Source organism: Corvus hawaiiensis, chromosome 7 (assembly GCF_020740725.1).
Source record: "Corvus hawaiiensis isolate bCorHaw1 chromosome 7, bCorHaw1.pri.cur, whole genome shotgun sequence".
NCBI classification, from domain to species: domain Eukaryota; kingdom Metazoa; phylum Chordata; class Aves; order Passeriformes; family Corvidae; genus Corvus; species Corvus hawaiiensis.
This window is the reverse complement of record NC_063219.1, coordinates 21,001,308-21,020,006: the sequence shown is the minus strand read 5'-3', so window position 1 is coordinate 21,020,006 and position 18,699 is coordinate 21,001,308. Positions and strand designations below refer to the sequence as shown.

Genomic DNA, 18,699 nt, shown 5'->3' with positions numbered 1-18,699 from the left:
AAACTAACAAAACAATGTCAAATCCAGGATGAAATTTGAAAACCCTGAAAAATTAAGAAAAATACGGAGAATACACTCATGAGCAAATACAACAGCAGTTTTGGAAACTTACCCTCTTGCTGGATCAACTGCCAAACCAATCGGTGTGCCAGCTCCCAGAGAGGTGCCATCATTGGTAATCAGTGTTTTCCTGTACATTATGTCACCATGCAGCTTCAGGACCTATGCAAACACTGAAGTGATCAGACCATGCAATGTAGAACTTATGGTACATTTTCAATTTACAGGAATGAAGCCGAAATCAACAGGGAATTGAAATTCAGAAGACTTTCTCAAATACCATGAAGAAAAAGCACATTGTTCTGTACTCTAACCATCGCCCTTCTCTAACATGCACCCCTTGAAGGAGCTGCTTGCAGCTCAGAACCTGCCTACAAGAAAGGATCCTAGCTATAAAAATAGTTAATCTCTCAGTCTCCATAATATCTTCAAGGCCTGAATGGGTTGATGAAATTCTGATTTAGGAAGGATACCATTTCATTTGCTCAAATTAGCTGCCTTTTAATTTAATAGTTGGCATTTCTATTTTGGAACAAGAACACTAATGACTGGGCTTATTCACAATCATTACTGTATTATATATTACTAATCCTCCAATTCCCTACACTGAATGACAATTTTATCCTTCACATACCATGAGACTTCTTGCCTCCAGAAAGCTACATAATATGTTATCAAAGCATTTGGGAATGGATCTCACTGCATTCAATGGCAACATTCCTTTATTATCACAGGCATTGGGATCATTGATTTGAAGTGAGGATAGTAACAATAGCAACTCTAGTCATTAGAGATGTTGGGCGTTAAATACTGGAAGCCAAATGAGTTTTAGGGGGAAAAAAAATAGAGATTTATACAAAAATAAAGTTTGCAGAATATATTGCTTTCAATCTTTTTAGCTATGTTCAAATTTAAGTTTCTGTTCAAGTTTGTAAAGTATTTTTCTACAGACAGATTGCACTTTAAAATAAATCTAATTTAAGTTTTTCACCAAATAAATATTACTAATTTCAATCTGTATACATAGCATTGAAAAATCTAGGCTCTTATTTTCCAATTGTCCCTCTCAAATAATTACCTCAATTGATTGTGTCCCCGGGTTACTGTAATACAGATTTGCAGACATCCAGTCCAATGCTAGACCAGTAGGAGCACCAATAACAGCTGCTGGAGCAAAGACTGTCCTGTTGGCTCCATCTGACCTCACTCTGTGAATTTCACCCTTGGAAAAAAAATAACAAAAGTGAAAAAAATGTCAAGAGCAGAAAACATTCTTCTATTCCAACTACATGAACACTTTTATACTGCAATCTTTTCTAACACTAGCCCAGTTCAAGGAGGGAGAAGGCAGAGGCAGAGATAGAGCAGAACCAGGAGTAAAAAGTGGAGCACATGTTGCAGTTGCCATCTAAGAGAAGGAACAAGGTAGAGTCAACTTTTAGAAAAGGATGCAGTGATCATTCCATGTATATTCTTAATTCCTTTGTTACCATGATATCAGTATGCCGTCTAAATATCTCAGTACAGAATTGAAAATCATGCTTCAAAAAGCAATCAGCATCTCAGCAAAAATCTGAACAAGAACTCCAGACAAAGCTCACTGCTGTCTCAAATAACTAAAATTTCTTAGACAGAAGTAGAGTGCTTCTTGCTGAATCCTAACAACATGGTGCTATTTGCAAATTAACCTGTCCTTGAATCCCCAGGCCTTCAGAAAAAAAAGTAGGAAAACGGGATAATTTTTGGTACTCTTTTTACCCTACTTTGAGAGGGTATTGCCTATTATTGAAATTTACAATTAATAACCTATGGAACAGGACAGTTAAAGATAATAAAATGTTGGAAGTGTTTTTCAAGTAGAATACGGGGGGATTTTTATCTCTCTTTCCTGACTTTGCTTCAGACAGGGTGAACAAGCTGATGCATGTACACTTGAACTCTACAGCTTCAAATGATGCCACCACTGGAAGTGAGATTACAGCAACTATGAAAGTGTAGACAAATCCCAAGAAAAGCCAAACATGCAAGGATGGAGGAGGATGGATGGAGGCAAAATGTGGTGTTAAGGAAGAGGCCTTGAGGTAAGAGACAAGCACTACAATTAAGAAAGTAGGCAAATATGCTTCTGTCATTAGAAACCAGGGAAATATCTTTTTTTCAGAGAGCAATCCATGACTGACACAGGTGTCTCAGCCCTGTTTAGGAGAAACAGAAGCCTGAGGCGTGCAGGTCAGGGATACAGTTAGAGGGCACAGCCTATAGTCACACATTTGTCAGGCTTTGTCAAGACCCACCTAAAGTAGAGCTAACACCTAACCCTTGGCCTGTGAAGGCACCTGCATTTCACTTGTCAGGATTTAACTTGCTGTTAATGTATGTATCAGCCCCTGACCTCCACCATTATTGTATATGCCAGCTGTATCTGCTGGCTGAGATCTGTCAAGAATATTTTCTCAGACTGCAGGGAAGATGAAACAGATTATCAAGTATGTAAGTAGCTTCTTGGGCAAAGGTTACCTTAAAAAGGTCTATTTAAATACTTCATTGAACTAAACATTCTAACTTTAAAAAGAACAAATAATTAAACAAATTGTAATTTCTTTATGAGCGGCACAGAATACAATATAAAATTAGTCATTTTAAAAATTGTATTTACTTCAAAGCTGCAAAATGTAAAGAAAGCAGGTTGGGGAAAAAAGCAAAAATCTTGTGTGGATGAAACATAACAAGTTTGTGTGAATTGTTTCTGTCAAAACATAATTACGGAAATCTCTTTATCTACCATCATACTTCTCCGAGACCTAATTACTGCTTTTCTTGACAAAAAGAACTGCTTTTAAGTTTCCAAGAGTGAAGAGATATTGCAGAATCAGAAGTTTCCTATCACATCTGTCTCACACACTGCCATAGATTTTTTCTTTTGAAGTGTCCATCCTGCAAAAATTATGGCATTTTTTTGTTGGTTTGGGGGTTTTTTTGTGACAAGCTAGCCTTATGGAACACATATCATTTCTTAGTTCATGACCAGCAATAAAAGCACTTAAACAATTATAATTACCTATTAAAAATTAGTTCAAATTAGTTTTTAAACCTATAAGCCTCATATGTACTACCTGGAAATTACTGTGAGTTTGCAACCATTTTCTGTTTAAAGAAAAAGATGTCTCGCTCTATGATGTTACTTCATTAAGTGCTTAGATTAGAGGCACATACATTCAAACTAATGTTAAGTGTCACTGTGTCCAATGTACTGCTCCCATGGAGAAGTGTTCTGGCTGTGTTTGCAGAATTGAGTCTTAAGTCGACAGAGGACAGAGAGTAGAGTATAGCACAGCGGGGCTGAGAGTATGGGTCTGTCAGTGCTCTCCAATATTTCCTGTTCACATCTCTGAGGCAGAAAAAACATTAATCAAATGTTTCTGCTGACAAAAATAAGAACTACCTTACAAAAGAGATGAAGCTTCCTTACTTGTCCTAGGGGAAAAACCAATCAAAAAAAAAACCCCAAAAAAACCAACCCACAACAACAAAAAACCCACCACTTCATTCCTTTCTATTTATCAAAATTCTTATCAGCAAGCTCTCTAATATATTTCAGTCTTAAACACTCCTTAAAAATAAAGAAAACTTTTTTTTAATTTAGTGCACATTTTGAACACAAATACTAACTTACTGGATTTTCAACCCAATAAATCATCTGTTCAGAGTCATCGAAGTCAACATCAACACCATTTTGAACTCCTGCTATTGGAACCATAGCATCATTTGTCTTTTCCTCAGGGTTCAGAGAAATTCCGTAAATTATATTATCTCTTACAGCAATAAGGAAAGGGTGTTCAACTGTGAAAACAGAGAGTAATTCAGAGTTGCTTCTGGTCAAGAAAATGGCATTATGATATGTTTTCCCCTCCCACCCAAAAGTTCCCTGATGCTGAGAATGGTTCAGTACTACCAGCGATGTTTTGAAACCAGTTACAAAGAAGTTTTTTCCCTCACTAGGAATGATGTAATCAGTTATTGAAACTGTTGTAACATTTTAAGTTTCAGCAGCATGCAATCACAATACAAATTCTGAGCAGAAGGAAGTAAATAAGGCAGGATCACTCACTGCTAGACAAGAGAAAAAGGATATTTGTGCAGCTGCTCTAAGCTGTTTTTTCAAATCTCTGAGAAGGGGAACCAGGCAAAGCTCTGAGGATTCTGCAGGACCTGCCTGTAATGGGTTCTAATGCCTGTTAAGCAGGACTCACAAGCAAAGAACAATGTCACAGCAGCAGCTGCTGATCATTATTATTAAATGTAACTGCAGCACTGTTTTCTTGTTTTATCCCTAAGGGAGCAGACATACTCCCTTATGGTATATATACTTTTAGGTAAACTTGTGCCCGTATGCTTAAATCTTATTAACAAAGGGCAGCTCATCAGGTGATCTGAGAAAATGCATCAGAGAGCTGCAGAGTGAGGGTCAGCAACTACATTTCTCATCTGCTAGGGAGCAGGGGAAGAGAATCTCCTGAACAGGGATTCCCCTCTCCCTTGTGCTTTGCTCTTTGGAGAACAAATTCTAGCCTCTTCTTGCCATAGGCACAAGCTACCACTGAACAGGGAACTGGGCTGTTGTAGCAGTAACCCATTTCCTCTTTTATAATAGATCAAAGACTTGGTTGGTTTAGTTTTGATTTTCTTTACTGGCTGCTTAATACATTTATATAAATTTTGCAGTAAAAATTTTGACATAAAAAGCCACTAAACACAGCATCACTGCACCTCTCAAAAGGTATTCTCCATACTTCTCTCTGGCTGCTAGAAGTATTTGTCAAATTTAACTCGCTACTTCAAGTTTTACACCTATGCAAGTCTACACAGCCTGATTACTCCTCATTCTTATGACAGAAAACAGAGCAAATTTGCTGGGCTATAGAGATATAAAAACCTGTGTAGGTTCATCAGATTGGCATTAATATAACTTCTGCAATTCTTAAACTTCATACAATTTACATGACAAATAATAATCAATATAAAATTAATGTATTGTTATATTAAATATGCACATGTGCCATGTTAATACAATATTTTAATATACACAAATTCTGTTGTTTCCAAGCCAGCTTGCTACATTACCATCTTTTATATCAACCTGAAATGCAACTTAAAATAAAATAAGCACAAAGGCAAGCTTTCTTCATCTTATATAAAGCTAAAAATGGTGCAATCCTAGAATCAATGCCTTTCCATCCACATGAAGTTGGTAGTATTTAACAAGCAAACAAAGTAGGCAGAGATCAGCAATATTGTTGTTTGTAGAGACACTGGGCAATCAAATGCATGCAGCTCAGTTTAATCTTACTTCTGAAAGATTGTGCTGGCCTATTAAAGTAAACAGTGACAGCAAGGATAACAGTAAAGATTAGCACGGAAACGGCAAATGCCTATTCATGTGTAATCATGGAATCATAAAATGGCCTGGGTTGGAAGGGTCCTTAAAGATCCAATTCCAACCTAGTTCCAACCTTTCTGCCATTGGCAGCAACATTAATCATTAGCAATTATTAAAATATTTTACAGTGAAAAGAATAAGTATATTTTTTATAACTTTTTCTGGTGTGCTGACCTTCAGCAAACACATCTTTTTAAATTACCCAAATCTGTAGATGTTTTCTACATACTGTTTTAACTGTATAAAATACATCTAAATAGAAAAAAATAAGTCCATATAGTTCAAAAGAATTGGGCTTCACAGAAAGATATTTCTACTTCTCTCTCAATTATGTCAATAAAAGGGCCACAGTTGTACCTAAGCAGACACAGGGAAATTTGCAACACGTGAAAAGAAAAGATAAGAAAAGTCAAGAGCTCAATTCACGGACAGAATTGGGTCAACCTCTACATGTGCATGTGCTTCATCACTGGCATGCTCCATTTCTTCCATCATGATCCCTCTATAAACCTGCACATAATCTAACAAGTGCAGATTTCTAAAAGAATCCCTCTTTTTTGTAATAGCTTAAATAAATTCACACTTCATTTCAGATTATATAAATTGGTAATTCCCTTGCTGCTGACTAAGAAAAATGTGAATGCAATACAGCCCTTTAAATAGCACACTGCTAAGTATCAAGCAGGAAAAGAACGTGATACTGGCCTTTAACATTTAGACAGTTTTAAAAGTCTTAAAAGAAAAGGATTTTTTGACTGACAGATTTCTAGTGTTAGCTCATCCCAAAGATAATTTCTACTTAAATTTCAGTGATTTGAAGCTTCCTGTATAGGCAGGCACCAAAGCACACTTAATATCTGTACAATTGATGGAAAAATTAATGATGAATGCTTCATCTGAAAAAAGCAATGTGGTCAAATTTCTAGTCACAAATTGCCTACCACTAATTTGAATTTTTGTGACTTCTTTTTAAATGAATGGGCTAAATGACTTCTACAAATCACTGAGATCTGTGGACTATCCAAAGAAAATTCAGTGGTATTTTTTGATATGAAGTTGTTTACAAAAGTTAGTTCTATTACAGCTGCATCACATATAATCACATGTAATTTTATGCCGTGTTTCCAGACCTTCTGCATTTGGCACCTTCTGCTTTTTTACACTGGAGAGGGAAAAAGCTGAAGATGAGAAATCTTGATCTGAATTCTAAAATGCATTAGTTCTGATAGGCTGAAGAGAGTGATAAGTAAGAGGAAGAACATCTTGCCTCATTAGAGGAAATCAAAAGATCATTAATTACTTCTTAGCAAAATACAGGCTGAAAAAGAGTGTGATAGTCACCTCAAATATAGACAAAACAAAACATACCAGTGCTAAAGGAGAACTACTGATGCTATTTATCCTGATGGACAAAAATGTCATCAGAAATGGGCATAAAATGGGGAAGGACTATATCTGAACAGAAAATTAGGTTTTCAAATATCAAAATTGTGAGGTTCAGTGATTTTAGGTGCAAGAACCCAGATTAATCTAGAACTGGAGCTTGACTGGTAAAAGGTTACATATGATGTGCAGTCGAGGGCAACAAAGAAACAAACTTCAGTGACCAAGTAAGTCCCTTCCAGTCCTGCATCCTGACATTCTTACAATTAGAATCCCTGTTTCCAAGCTGAATACTTACAATGAACACAAGAATCTGCCAGACTGTTTTCATTTTTAACTGATACTAAGCTCCTTCCATATGCATTCCAACAGCCAAACATTCCATGTGGTGAGAAATTTTAAAATGTGGCTTCTTTAAAATGCTTGTAAGAAAATTGATTTCACCCATTTTCTCCAAATGAAGCATCTGAATCTCTGATTCAGTTCTTTCCCAAACCTGTCTCCAAACCATTAGGCCAAGTATATTCCATGTGTCCTAAATGAAGTCTGTCTGGAGTGGCCCAAACTGATTTCATGAGCAGCAGCCCACAGAAGTATGCTTTTTGCCTGGGAGAGGGATGGATTTGACAATATCAGTTCTTTTTTATCATCACATTATTACTGCCCTACCTCTCATGCAGTTCCTGTTATCAGGAGAGAGGATCCATCCTGAAGGGCAAGCACAGGAAAAAAAAAGTGGTCCAGATGAAGAAAGTATGCAGAGGTGGCTACAGGGGGATGATGCACAGGAGTTAACACCTGAAAATAAAAAGGAACTATTAGCAACTATAACAATATGAGCAACTAGAGAGAATATTCTGTCTCATTGCTACTGATAACATCAACCCAGAATCAAGACAGCTTTGCTATTTCTTTAAAATTAAAATAATGAAATTATTTCTAAGAACTGCAAGCAATACAATACACTTGTAACAGGATACAGTTTTCCATGCAAACCCAGTATCATTATCATAGTGATCTTTTCAACTTTTATGCATCATAACAAAATCTTTCAAACTCCATTTCACACTTTTCTTAACTACATGAGGAAACATGTGGCATTTGCAGTCCTTGATTGCAATAATCCTTCGAGATCGGGGATTTAAATTATTTGCTGAAACTTCTTGGAGAAACTAAAGAGAAAATAGTTGCAATGTCTTTTTCAAAGATAGTGGGAGTTCAATGCCAAATTTCTTAGATCATTTTGCAACTGTCAATCTAAAGTTGTAAAATGTAAAAAAACAGACATTGAAGGTCTCTCCCGACTGCTATTATTACTATATATGAAAATTCAACCTAGATCACTTCCACAAAATTGCTGCTAAAGAAGATTTTTCAGAATGAGTAATCTTCATAGAAAACAAAAATCAGGTTTTGAGTATATCCTTAGCAATTGCAGAAGACCTAATTCTAAAAAGCTTGGAAGTTCCAGGAATTTACACAATTGTTACCAAGATAAAAACTAACAAGAACTGGAAACAAACTAACATAACAATTAAATAATGGCATAAACTCAGAACTCAAACTCTAAGAAAATTGTTCATGTCATCAGTAAAAAGAATCTAAACTCTGGTTAGTGTAAGATTTAATGATTTACAAAAAAAGGAGAGGGGATGACAGTAGATGACTGCATCTGAAATTTCAATCAGCAAGTAATTATTTCTTCATTAGTCAACATCAATATGTTTTGCTACTCTGCTAGTGCTCTATTCCTCCTTTTCCATCTGGCCACATAAAGTACAATAGAATAATTCAAAATGAAAAATTATGAATGTACTAAATACAATGAAGAAAAAGAAAAGAATTTCTCAACCAGTGATAAAAAGTTTTTTAAACCTTGGGTTGTAAAATAAAACCTCTCAAACCATAATTATGATGCATAAATTAATGCTACACTCTTCTAACTGATCAATTTGCTGGGAGAATGCTAGATGAGTTTAGTTCTGAACATGACTGAGGAAGGTTTTGTTCCGAAACAAATGCAGCACTGAAAGTACTAGTGCCTAACTCAGATGCAAGTCTCCACCCTCCCTGGCATGGGGGTGTCTTTCAAGGAACAAAAACAAAAGGTCTTTTTAATATTTATTACTTGGAAACACTCCATACACAAGAAATATAACTAAAGCTGAAAGATAATATTCTTATCAATATACTTCCCACTCTTCAAGTCATGCCATGAAATAACAAAATGTCTGATATGAAAGATGTCTACCTAACAGAAAGAATTTTTTTTACAGTCTTTCAGCTGCAAGAGATCACCTGCAGAAGACCTCAGGGAGAATATTTAATGCAATGAAGGGGTCTATTTATCATTATTGTTTCATTGACTAAAATGATGTAGAAGTACTTTCAGAGAAGGTTGATGACAGTAATCTTTTCAAAAAGAATTATTAATGCACAAGAAATTGAATCTGGTATACCGCAGAGAGAAATTTTTTTAATTAAAATGCTTTCCAAAAATGCTTCAATTGTCTTATACAAATATTCAGAAGTGCAAGAAAATGGCACTTACCCACCTCCTTATTATTCTTTCTGGTTAGTCATTATCCTGAAATGCTGCCTAGATGGTTACTTTCCCTAACACCAGATTGAACAGTTGTAAGTCTATTATAGTATTAATTACTTGCTTGTTTTAACCCAATCCATTTGCTGAAAAGACTTGATGCCTGGTGTTCCAATGCATGACATTACTGCATGCTTATTTCTGCAATTACCAAAGTTGTTTTGATGAACTTACCATTAGGCTGCTTTACAGGATGGACTGCCACAAGACCCAATGGCTGGTGAATATTATAAATCATAACTGTCTGGTTTCCTCCATGCCATTTATTGGCCCGAATTACTCGATTAGTATAGCGGTCACTCCAATACACAAAATCTTCAAAGACAGTTAGAGCATGTGGATGCTGCAATATCTAAACAGGCAAGGTTGAGTATCAATTTAGTTCTGGAGATTTGTATATGTAAAGCTTGCAATGAAGTAACAACAGAGCTGAGCATAATTTTTAGATAAATAAATAAGGAAGTAACCATGTCTCAAAAGGTATTTTCCAGAAAGAAAAAAAGAAATATCATCTATTGTCTAAAAACAAGACATAAATTATGAGGAAAATATATTTTTTAAAAAACTAAAATGCTATCTAGACTCTGTGAGATGAAGCAAATGAGGAATTAACAAAGCAGTCTAACTACAGAGCAGAACCAACAGATGAAAACCCAATAGTAGATTTTCAAGAGCACATCGGGAAAATGTCTAATGAGAATTACAGACCTGTCAAGAACTTGCATTCCTGATAAGCTCCCCTAAAATTTACCAGGGTTCAAAGAAGGTAGCTTATCTAGATTTCAGATAACCAGGAGTGGAAAGATTGCCTTGGCTCCTATTTCACACTAATTGTCTCTCCAGCCAAAAGTAAAAGCCCCAAGAGTCAATTCTTGAAAACATTCAGGTGGTTATTGATACCAGTTTCTGTGTACCAACTGAACATCTGAACTATTGTTTTCATGCAAGGACAGTGCTACAAGCTGCCAGGAGCACTTCCCTGGGAGATAGCCTGTAAGAGGGATGGTCCTGATGGAGTTGCTGCACACACCAAGTTCCAGTAGCACAAAACCCTTCACTGCTGTCAACAATAGTAGCAATAGTCACCCACAAAAGACCAGAAAAAGTTTCTCCAGGCTTTTTGTACTATATTTGCCTACAGAAAATGCACCACCTAATAGCAGCAATGTCAGATGTCACCTTCAGATTTCATACATGCAGACAGAAAAGATGAGAATGATCTAAAGCACTAAGTCTACATGCAGCTCCAGGCTCTGCTGAAGATCTCCTGAGAGACTGAATAGGATATGCAATTCCTCTTTTTACAGCAGCAAGAAGAAGCTAAAATATTTCACATCTGCTTCACTCAAATATTTTGAAGAAAAATACACCCAAGTCTACGACAATGAAAATATATTTTTATGTACTATCAGCAGGGACATGCAAAAACAACAGCTCCTCATTAAAGTCTTACCAGATCACTTGCAACCACCTGTCGTCTGTTGTTTCCATTGTAATCACAGAAATCGATATAATCAAGATAAGCATCAGCAAAATAGAGAAGTTTATTTGGATAATCAATGGAAAGTCCATTGGGCCAGTAGATTTTATTATTGATAATCACTGTGCGCATTTTGCCATCCATGCTGGCTTTTTCAATTCGAGGGTTTTGGCCCCAGTCAGTCCAGAACATTACATGAGCACTGAAAAAAGTAACTTCTGGTTACCAATCTGGGAAAAAAACCTAGCTGCCTATTGAGAAACATTACATGAAGACTCATAACCCAAAAAATAGAAGCAATCTTTCTAAGAACAGTCCTACACAATGATACTGAAATTATTTATTTTAGCAATATGCTTACATAAGATATTACAGTAATTTCTGTTATAAAAATACTTTTAGTACTTCTACTGCTGTTTCTATTTGTCAATAATAGCAGCACATAGGAGCTACTGGTATCACTGGTTTTTAATGTTGATTATAATCTGATTCTCCAGTTGCTACATAATAATTTAATACAGGTATGCATTGATAATGTTAACAGCACTAAAACTAGCAGTAAACAGAGTTCAAGGCATTGAAGACCTCAAAAACAAGTAAAAGTTTGTACATGAACAATTCAAATAATCATATTTCATTTACTCTATGCCACTTGCTGTCTGAAATGGGAAGGTGCTTTTGTGATAACAATACAATCTAAATAATTACTTTAGACTTGGGGCTATGAAGGTAGGCGTATGACATTAAATCACATATAAGCTTGTGGTATATCACCAACTGAAGTGATACATCATCATTTTGAATTAGTATTTCTTAACTAGGAAGCAAATGTATAAAAATCTTTTATAGCTAAAAAGTCATCTTGTTACACTGAAACAGAGCAACAGATCACCAGTAATTACCTCATGACTTTAAATATTAATCAGCTCTGCAAACACACTAAATTTTGTAATTTACAATTTCAATACAATTTGGCCATGTCCCAAATTTTAATAGTTACATCATAAAATAGGCATGTTTAAAAAAAAATTTAAAAATCTTACTCAGTTCTGGGATCTAACACTAGTCCTCTTGGGTTTGTTATATTTTCACTAATCAGCACAGTCCTGTGGCTCCCGTCCATTTTGGAGACTTCAATCGTTTCCAGAACAAAGTCTGTCCAGTAAAGGTTACGACCCACCCAATCTACCGCTATGCTTTCAGTCACGGTGACACCACTGTCAAACACCTATTTAGTAACAAAAAAGTTTATATTAAATTTTACCCTTTGCATTTCTACAGATATGGAAAATGGCGAACCAAGTTTCCATATCTTCTAGGTCTATTATGCAGAAGGAATCACAGCGTGCACATATTCAAAGTGATGGCAAAGCATAAACCCAAACAATCCTACTAACTTCAGTAGGTCTATTGAAGAAGTTAGAATTTTCTTATAGGAAAACCAGCTTACAGTTTGATGTTTAAAAAAGGGCTTCTTGAAAGCATTCAGGTTTTTTTTCAAACAGCTATATGAAATGTTAGCTTAGCACCTACAAAGTTGTTTCACTTTGTCCCTGTTCTCTCTCTTCTCACTATATTCGGATTTCCCTCTTCCTCTTTGTTAATTGAAGACACAGCATCTTCCATTTTCTTTTGACAAAAGACAAGAAAAACTTACTCAGCAAAACTTACTATTTTTCGGTCAGTCCCATTTTGATAAGCACTCCAAATTTTATCCTGTGTTGTATCAGACCAAAAGATACGATCTGTAATTGAATCAAAATCAATAGCCACAATATTTGTCCCATCCCGAACCAGAGAATAAATACTGTGTGACTGCGAAGTGATGTTATCCACAACGATTTGGTTACGACTTGCCACCAGCAAAAGAAGATTCCCAGATTCTGTCAGAGGAATAGAAATTAAAATAAACCCATGGGCAATTCAACAGTAACTGGGAGAAAAAGAAACATGAGTAATTTAACATGACTTTATAGTATCAAAGCTGTTGTATCTAAATATATGTATTGACAAATTCAAATCAATTCTTAGGCCAAGATATATTATCATATCCAGCCTGTCCATCTTGACTTTTAAATCTACCTTGGCTTTTCTCCATCACTCTTTCTACATACTTCCCTTCCAGGCTCCTACCTGGACCTTAGGTCCTCTTCCCCACTGTCTAACCAACAAAGGTTAGATTGCTGCTGACATCCAACACTCATTCCTCCATAAATCTCTCTCATCTCCCACTCCTGATTCAATCCCCAAAGTTTTTGCCATCTCAAATTAAACTGCTCAGCCTGGTCTTCCTCCTTTGCAATCCACCTTCTCTTTTTTCCCCCTTGAGACTATGTGGGAACAATGGACAAGAAACATATTACAGGAAAGCCATAGATTGCTGTAATTAGGTTGCACAGATAAGACGCCGAAAAACAACTGAAGAGTAGCAACCATAAAGACAGCAAGTACAAGAAACTCCCTATAAGTAAGGGCCAAACTTATGTGCAGGTAAAATGCAAGCGTCTTCTACAACCTGAGTATATCCTTAAACCAGGAAACCTGTACAGACAAATTCCACTGGGTATGTGGCTCCTCCACACTGTCAGCGTACCACATAAGAGATAGAGAACAACTGGCAGCTAGGCTGTATCAGTGATGTTTCCTCCTTACAAATCAGCAACGTACAGCATAGGCAGTAGGTAAGTCTTATGAAAGGCTGGGATTTAAATACTTTGTGAGCATTGAACTTCATGAATAGCTAATTTTGGCCTATGGCTTACAAGTCTCTGACACTGCTTTTCTTCAAAACACTATTTTTGACCATTCCAGGGCTAAAAATAAGTGTTCATTTAAATATATTATTTCAATGAAATATTGGTTTCTAATTAACCCCTCAGCAGACAGTTTTAACTCTCAAGGTCATCTGCCATGAACAACTCTAAGTGGCTGTTTAGGTCAGCTCTTTTAAAAGAGAACAATATTAAAATGGCAAACTGTTGGGGGTTAGGATTTTTCCTTTTGTTTCTTTCTCTCAGGGAATTTTCTCCCATTTGTTGCTACGAGACAATAACAACTGGTACTTAAGAAAGACAAAGGGTATAGCCAAGGAGAAGGGGGATGAGTGCAGCTGGCTGCACTATCGTAGCTGAGGGGCATTCTCTTGGGAAGGGCAGAGATACCATGAGATTTTGGCTGGGGGTGAGGGGCTAGGCTTGGTTCTTCTTGCTCTCCATCAGAGGAGAATAGTTGAGCTGTTGCTTACTGCAAGGTGAATTCACAGCCATTGCCAGAGCCTAGCCCAGCCACTGCTTCTTCCTTACTGTGGGTGAGCCTCTGTTCATAAGAGCAGCCATTGGACTGGGACCTTATTAACACCCTACCTCACTAGAAAAGACCCTCACCATCTGCTTGGGTACCTCATGGGAAAACCCAGGACCCAGAGCCCCCTGAGCCACCTCCAAGGAAGCTTCTGGCTGCATTCGGGAGGAGGGCTACCACTGCCCAGCCCCACCATTTCACTGCCACTGCTCTGGGTTTTCGCTACACTGTAACCCTGCACCCTCTGCCTGCCAGGACACCCCACAGCTCCTGCTACAGCTGCAGAGTTTCTGATACATTTTATTTGCTACTCCAGGGTCTGCTTGTCCCTGCCATTCCAGCCGCTGCTCCGAGGTCCCTGCTGCAGCCCATTTCACCACCCAGCCCGCCCGCCATTACCACGTGAGGGAGACGCGGCGCCACAGCGCCCCCTGCCGGCGCGGGGGAACCATGGCAGGCGCCCTGCCCGGCCGGGAGCCAGCAGCGCCCCTGCCGGCTGTGAGCGGAACTGCCTGAAGGGGACCGGGCCCGCGGCCCAGGGAGGCTGGCACTGGGTTTGTGGTTCTGCTTGTTCTTGCTGCCGTTGTTGTTGTGTGTTTGCCTTGTTATACATATACATACTAGTAAATAACTGTTATTCCTTTTCCCATATCTTTGCCTGAAAGCCCCTTAATTTCAAAGCTATAATAATTTGGAGGGAAGTGGGACATATTTTCTACTCCAGGGGATGTTCCCGCCTTCCTTGGCAGACACCTCTCTTTCAAACCAAGACACAAAGATGGACAGTTTTCAGACACTGCTGTCATTCTTTAGACTGACATCAATGTTTCTCACCTGCTGCTTTACAAGTCCTCCCATTGGCTTCTAGAATGTATCCTTCATCACAATAACACCTAAAAGACCCTCTCTCATTGTAACAGTGCTGACTACAAAAGCCTGGAGGGTCACATTCATTAATATCTTCACAGGTCTTGGAGTCATTTGCAAGCTGGTATCCAATAGGACAGGTACACTGAGCTCCAAAAGGTCCTTGAATACACTCATGAGTGCAGCCAGCATTATTGTCAGAGCAGCTCTCCTGATCTGAAGTTGAGTTGGGGAAAGCAAAAAGCAAACAGTCAACAAAGGCTTCCTATGATAAATTTAAGTCTTTACAATTGCATTCTTAGCCTAAGACTGCTGCTAAAATGACTGCAGAATCATCAGTCATGCAGTGTGAGACTGGACTGTGGTCCTTATGCAAAATATACACAGTGCACATAAAGACAGGTAACAACATTGCATGTACTGAATCCCATCAAACTAATGCCAAACAGAAGGCTGTCTAAGCATGTACAACAACTTTTTCAAAAATAGCTAGAAATAAACAAAAATTTACCACTGCAGACCTAAAACTGTATAAATAATAATTTAAAATTGTTTATAATCGTACCTGGCTGGGGTTCATCTGAGAATGTGCATTGATTAAAGGGAAGAAGGAGGAAAGAAGGAAAGAAAAAGATTATATTTAAATCAATTCATAATCAACATAAATACAAATTCTGGCTGCACATGAACTTCTTGATTCTAATCATGATTCTTAAAGTTAGAAATTTAAAATAGAATATTAAGGACTGAATCATCTGAATTTAAAGCATACTATGCTTTAGTGAATATGTTCAGGAACACAAAGTTCATTCCCATGTAGTTGTATAAAAATCTATATTTAAAGTCAGTGAAAGTCCTATTGGAATTCAGAGCACAAGATTGGACACAGATAATGAATTCCTCAGTCATCATTGTAGTCTCTTTTCACTGCAAGTAAGTTCCACTTAGAAATTAGAGCTCTAATTACGCTGTGCTTACATATCTGCTAGAAACATTGTGACACTAAATAGAGCACGCTGAATGTTCCATTTCTTTCAGCAGACATAACACATAGTCTGTAGTAGATGCATGAACAGTAACTTACTGCACAATGGGGATTCATCAGCTCCATTAGGACAATCAGCAGTATTATCACATACTTTGCTGAGATTCACACAGATACTGTGACCTGGACACTGCCACTGCCAGCTGGGGCACCGGAAAGGTTGAGTCGGACAATCTCTCTCATCGCTCATATCCCTGCAGTCATTATCACCATCACAGATCCATGCTCGATATACACAGTTGCCATTATCACAGCGGAAAAGCGATGGAGGACACGTTCTGGCAGGGCATCTATGATGTTCATCTGAGCCATCTGCACAATCAAGATGGCCATCACATTCCCAGTTATCAGGAACACAATTGCCATCTGATTGACATTGGAATTCATTCTGGTGGCACATCCCTGGTGGTCTTGTAGCTGGAACAGTGACATTCAACAGTTCAGAAGCTGTTTCAATTTTAGATTGAGAAGCAAAACCACTATGTTCAGTTCATCTCTTAACATTGTAATAACTACTTACAATGCTATTAAGAACTGTGTTGCTTTTAGATCAGGCCATAGAATCACAGTCAGTCAATCAATCTACATGACATTTCAAAATGTGACCAATTCAGCTCTTACTTCATAATGTGATCAACAAGGCTATTCAACTCTTGTTATACTTTGAGCAAGCACATATTGATACCTATGTACCTGTCCAAAGCTACATGAAATCAGGTCGGAAATTTCCACCACCCTGAGTGGTAACATTTTAACTAATTTAAGTGTAAAAAATTACTCAAGAAAAAAGTTTCAATCTAACTCTCATATATACCAGGTTTTCTGTTTTCTAGAGTAATAGACTTAATTTTACTTTAAAATCCTGAGTCTGAAATGCCAAGTAAAAAAAAAAAAAAGTTATAGCCAAAAGGAATGCAAACTCTCCTCTTCGCTTGAACAATCTAGTCTTGCCAGCACAATCTGCTTAGTCTAGTCCAAGATGATTAGAGGCATGGAGCACGTCTCCTATGAGAAAAGACTAAAAAATCTGAGATTTTTCAGCCTGGAAAAGAGTAAGCTTAGGGATGACCTAGTTGTGGCCTTTCTTGTAGGCTCCCTTCAGGTACTGAAAGATGAGGAAAGACTTTTTACAAGGGCATGTAGTTACAGGACAAAGAGGAATGGCTTCAAACTGAAAGAAAGTAGCTTTAGATTAGATATTAGGACTAAATTCTTTACTGTGAGGATGGTGAGGCACTGGAACAGGTTTTCCAGAGAAGTTGTGGATGCCCTATCCCTGGAAGTTTTCAAGGCCCAGTGGGATGGGGCTTTGAGCAGCCTGGTCTAGTGAAATGTGTCCCTGCCCATGGCAGGGGGGTTAAAACTAGATGATCTTTAAGGTCCCTTTCAACCCAATCATAGATTCTAAGAATCTATGATACTCTTGAGCTGGAACCTGTGTTTGAAATTCCTGCTCAGGAAAATGATGTAAAGACAAGTTTGCCTGAAAAGAATATAAAGGTTTCAAGGACAGTATTTGACATAGCAGATAAAGGAAATTTCCAGAAGCATCACTTAATAATGAAAATCTTTCTTTCAGCATCAGTATACTTACGGCAATCAGCCTCATCTGAGTGATCATTACAGTCAAAAACACCATCACACTGGTAGTAGGTGCTGATACACTGGTCTCCACTTAGACACTTAAACTCTGTGGCACTGCAGTTATATACTACAAAATTAAAAAATATTGAATGTTATTTATTTACTTTACAGAGCTGGACTGCACCAAATTTACCCTACAGGTGCTTAAGTCTGATATGGTATCAATTCCCCTGAAGACCATAATTTCCCGGAGACACAGAAAATGCAGTGACTTTGGAATTCACAGAAAACAGAGGAAACAGATTTCAGCCCTCCATAAGCAGCTGAGAGATCAAAAGCATCACAATCAGGGTTAATTTATGGAAAGGTTTATTATGCATTCTGCTGTCTTGGGGCTGGTAATATGAGATCACCAAAGACTGCTTTGGGGGCAAGTATGAGGAAACAATAAAGAGGCATTGAATAAAGAAAGTTACACTTACTGCAGTCATGCTCATCAGCACCATCTATACAATCTTTGTCTCCATCACAGACATAGAATAGGTCAATACAGCGATGGTCTGGACATTGAAATTGCCCGGGTTCACAAGTACCTGTGAAAGCTATTAAGAATGACAATAAATGCAAATGTGCTGCTTTCCTCTCTTTTGAAATCAGCACATTGCTGAGAAAGTAGAAAAACATTATCCCTAACTTGCAGCATATAATGCAGCAACTAGCAATCATATAAATTACAAGCACTAATAAATCAATATCCGGTAATTTTTCATTTATATGTAGGCTTGGGCTCATGGAAAATAAACAGAAGGTTGCAGGTAGTGGATAATAACTCTAAAGAAAGTATATGAAAAAGCTACTCTCTTACTTCTGGTAAAAACTTCCAGCCTAGATTAGCTGACTACACCATTAGCCATCACTGAGATCACTTGTGAAGTATGTGT

General features: G+C 37.6%; 1 protein-coding gene across 5 annotated transcripts in view; it reads right to left on the bottom strand.

The window, feature by feature from the left end:
- Positions 1 to 18,699, bottom strand: part of LRP2 (LDL receptor related protein 2) — a 118,723-nt gene that overhangs the window by 51,687 nt on the left and 48,337 nt on the right. For 4 of the 5 annotated variants that reach the window (XM_048308952.1, XM_048308953.1, XM_048308954.1 and 1 more), the window contains exons 23-35: positions 18,241 to 18,360; positions 17,769 to 17,885; positions 16,214 to 16,591; positions 15,695 to 15,709; positions 15,097 to 15,345; positions 12,634 to 12,845; positions 12,006 to 12,190; positions 10,936 to 11,164; positions 9,657 to 9,834; positions 7,550 to 7,678; positions 3,734 to 3,900; positions 1,139 to 1,282; positions 113 to 222 (exon numbers count right to left, since the gene is read on the bottom strand). In XM_048308952.1, coding sequence (XP_048164909.1) covers positions 113 to 222; positions 1,139 to 1,282; positions 3,734 to 3,900; positions 7,550 to 7,678; positions 9,657 to 9,834; positions 10,936 to 11,164; positions 12,006 to 12,190; positions 12,634 to 12,845; positions 15,097 to 15,345; positions 15,695 to 15,709; positions 16,214 to 16,591; positions 17,769 to 17,885; positions 18,241 to 18,360 — 2,233 coding nt within the window. The remainder of the gene's footprint in view (positions 1 to 112; positions 223 to 1,138; positions 1,283 to 3,733; positions 3,901 to 7,549; positions 7,679 to 9,656; positions 9,835 to 10,935; positions 11,165 to 12,005; positions 12,191 to 12,633; positions 12,846 to 15,096; positions 15,346 to 15,694; positions 15,710 to 16,213; positions 16,592 to 17,768; positions 17,886 to 18,240; positions 18,361 to 18,699) is intronic. The other variant, XM_048308956.1, reaches the window with a different exon arrangement.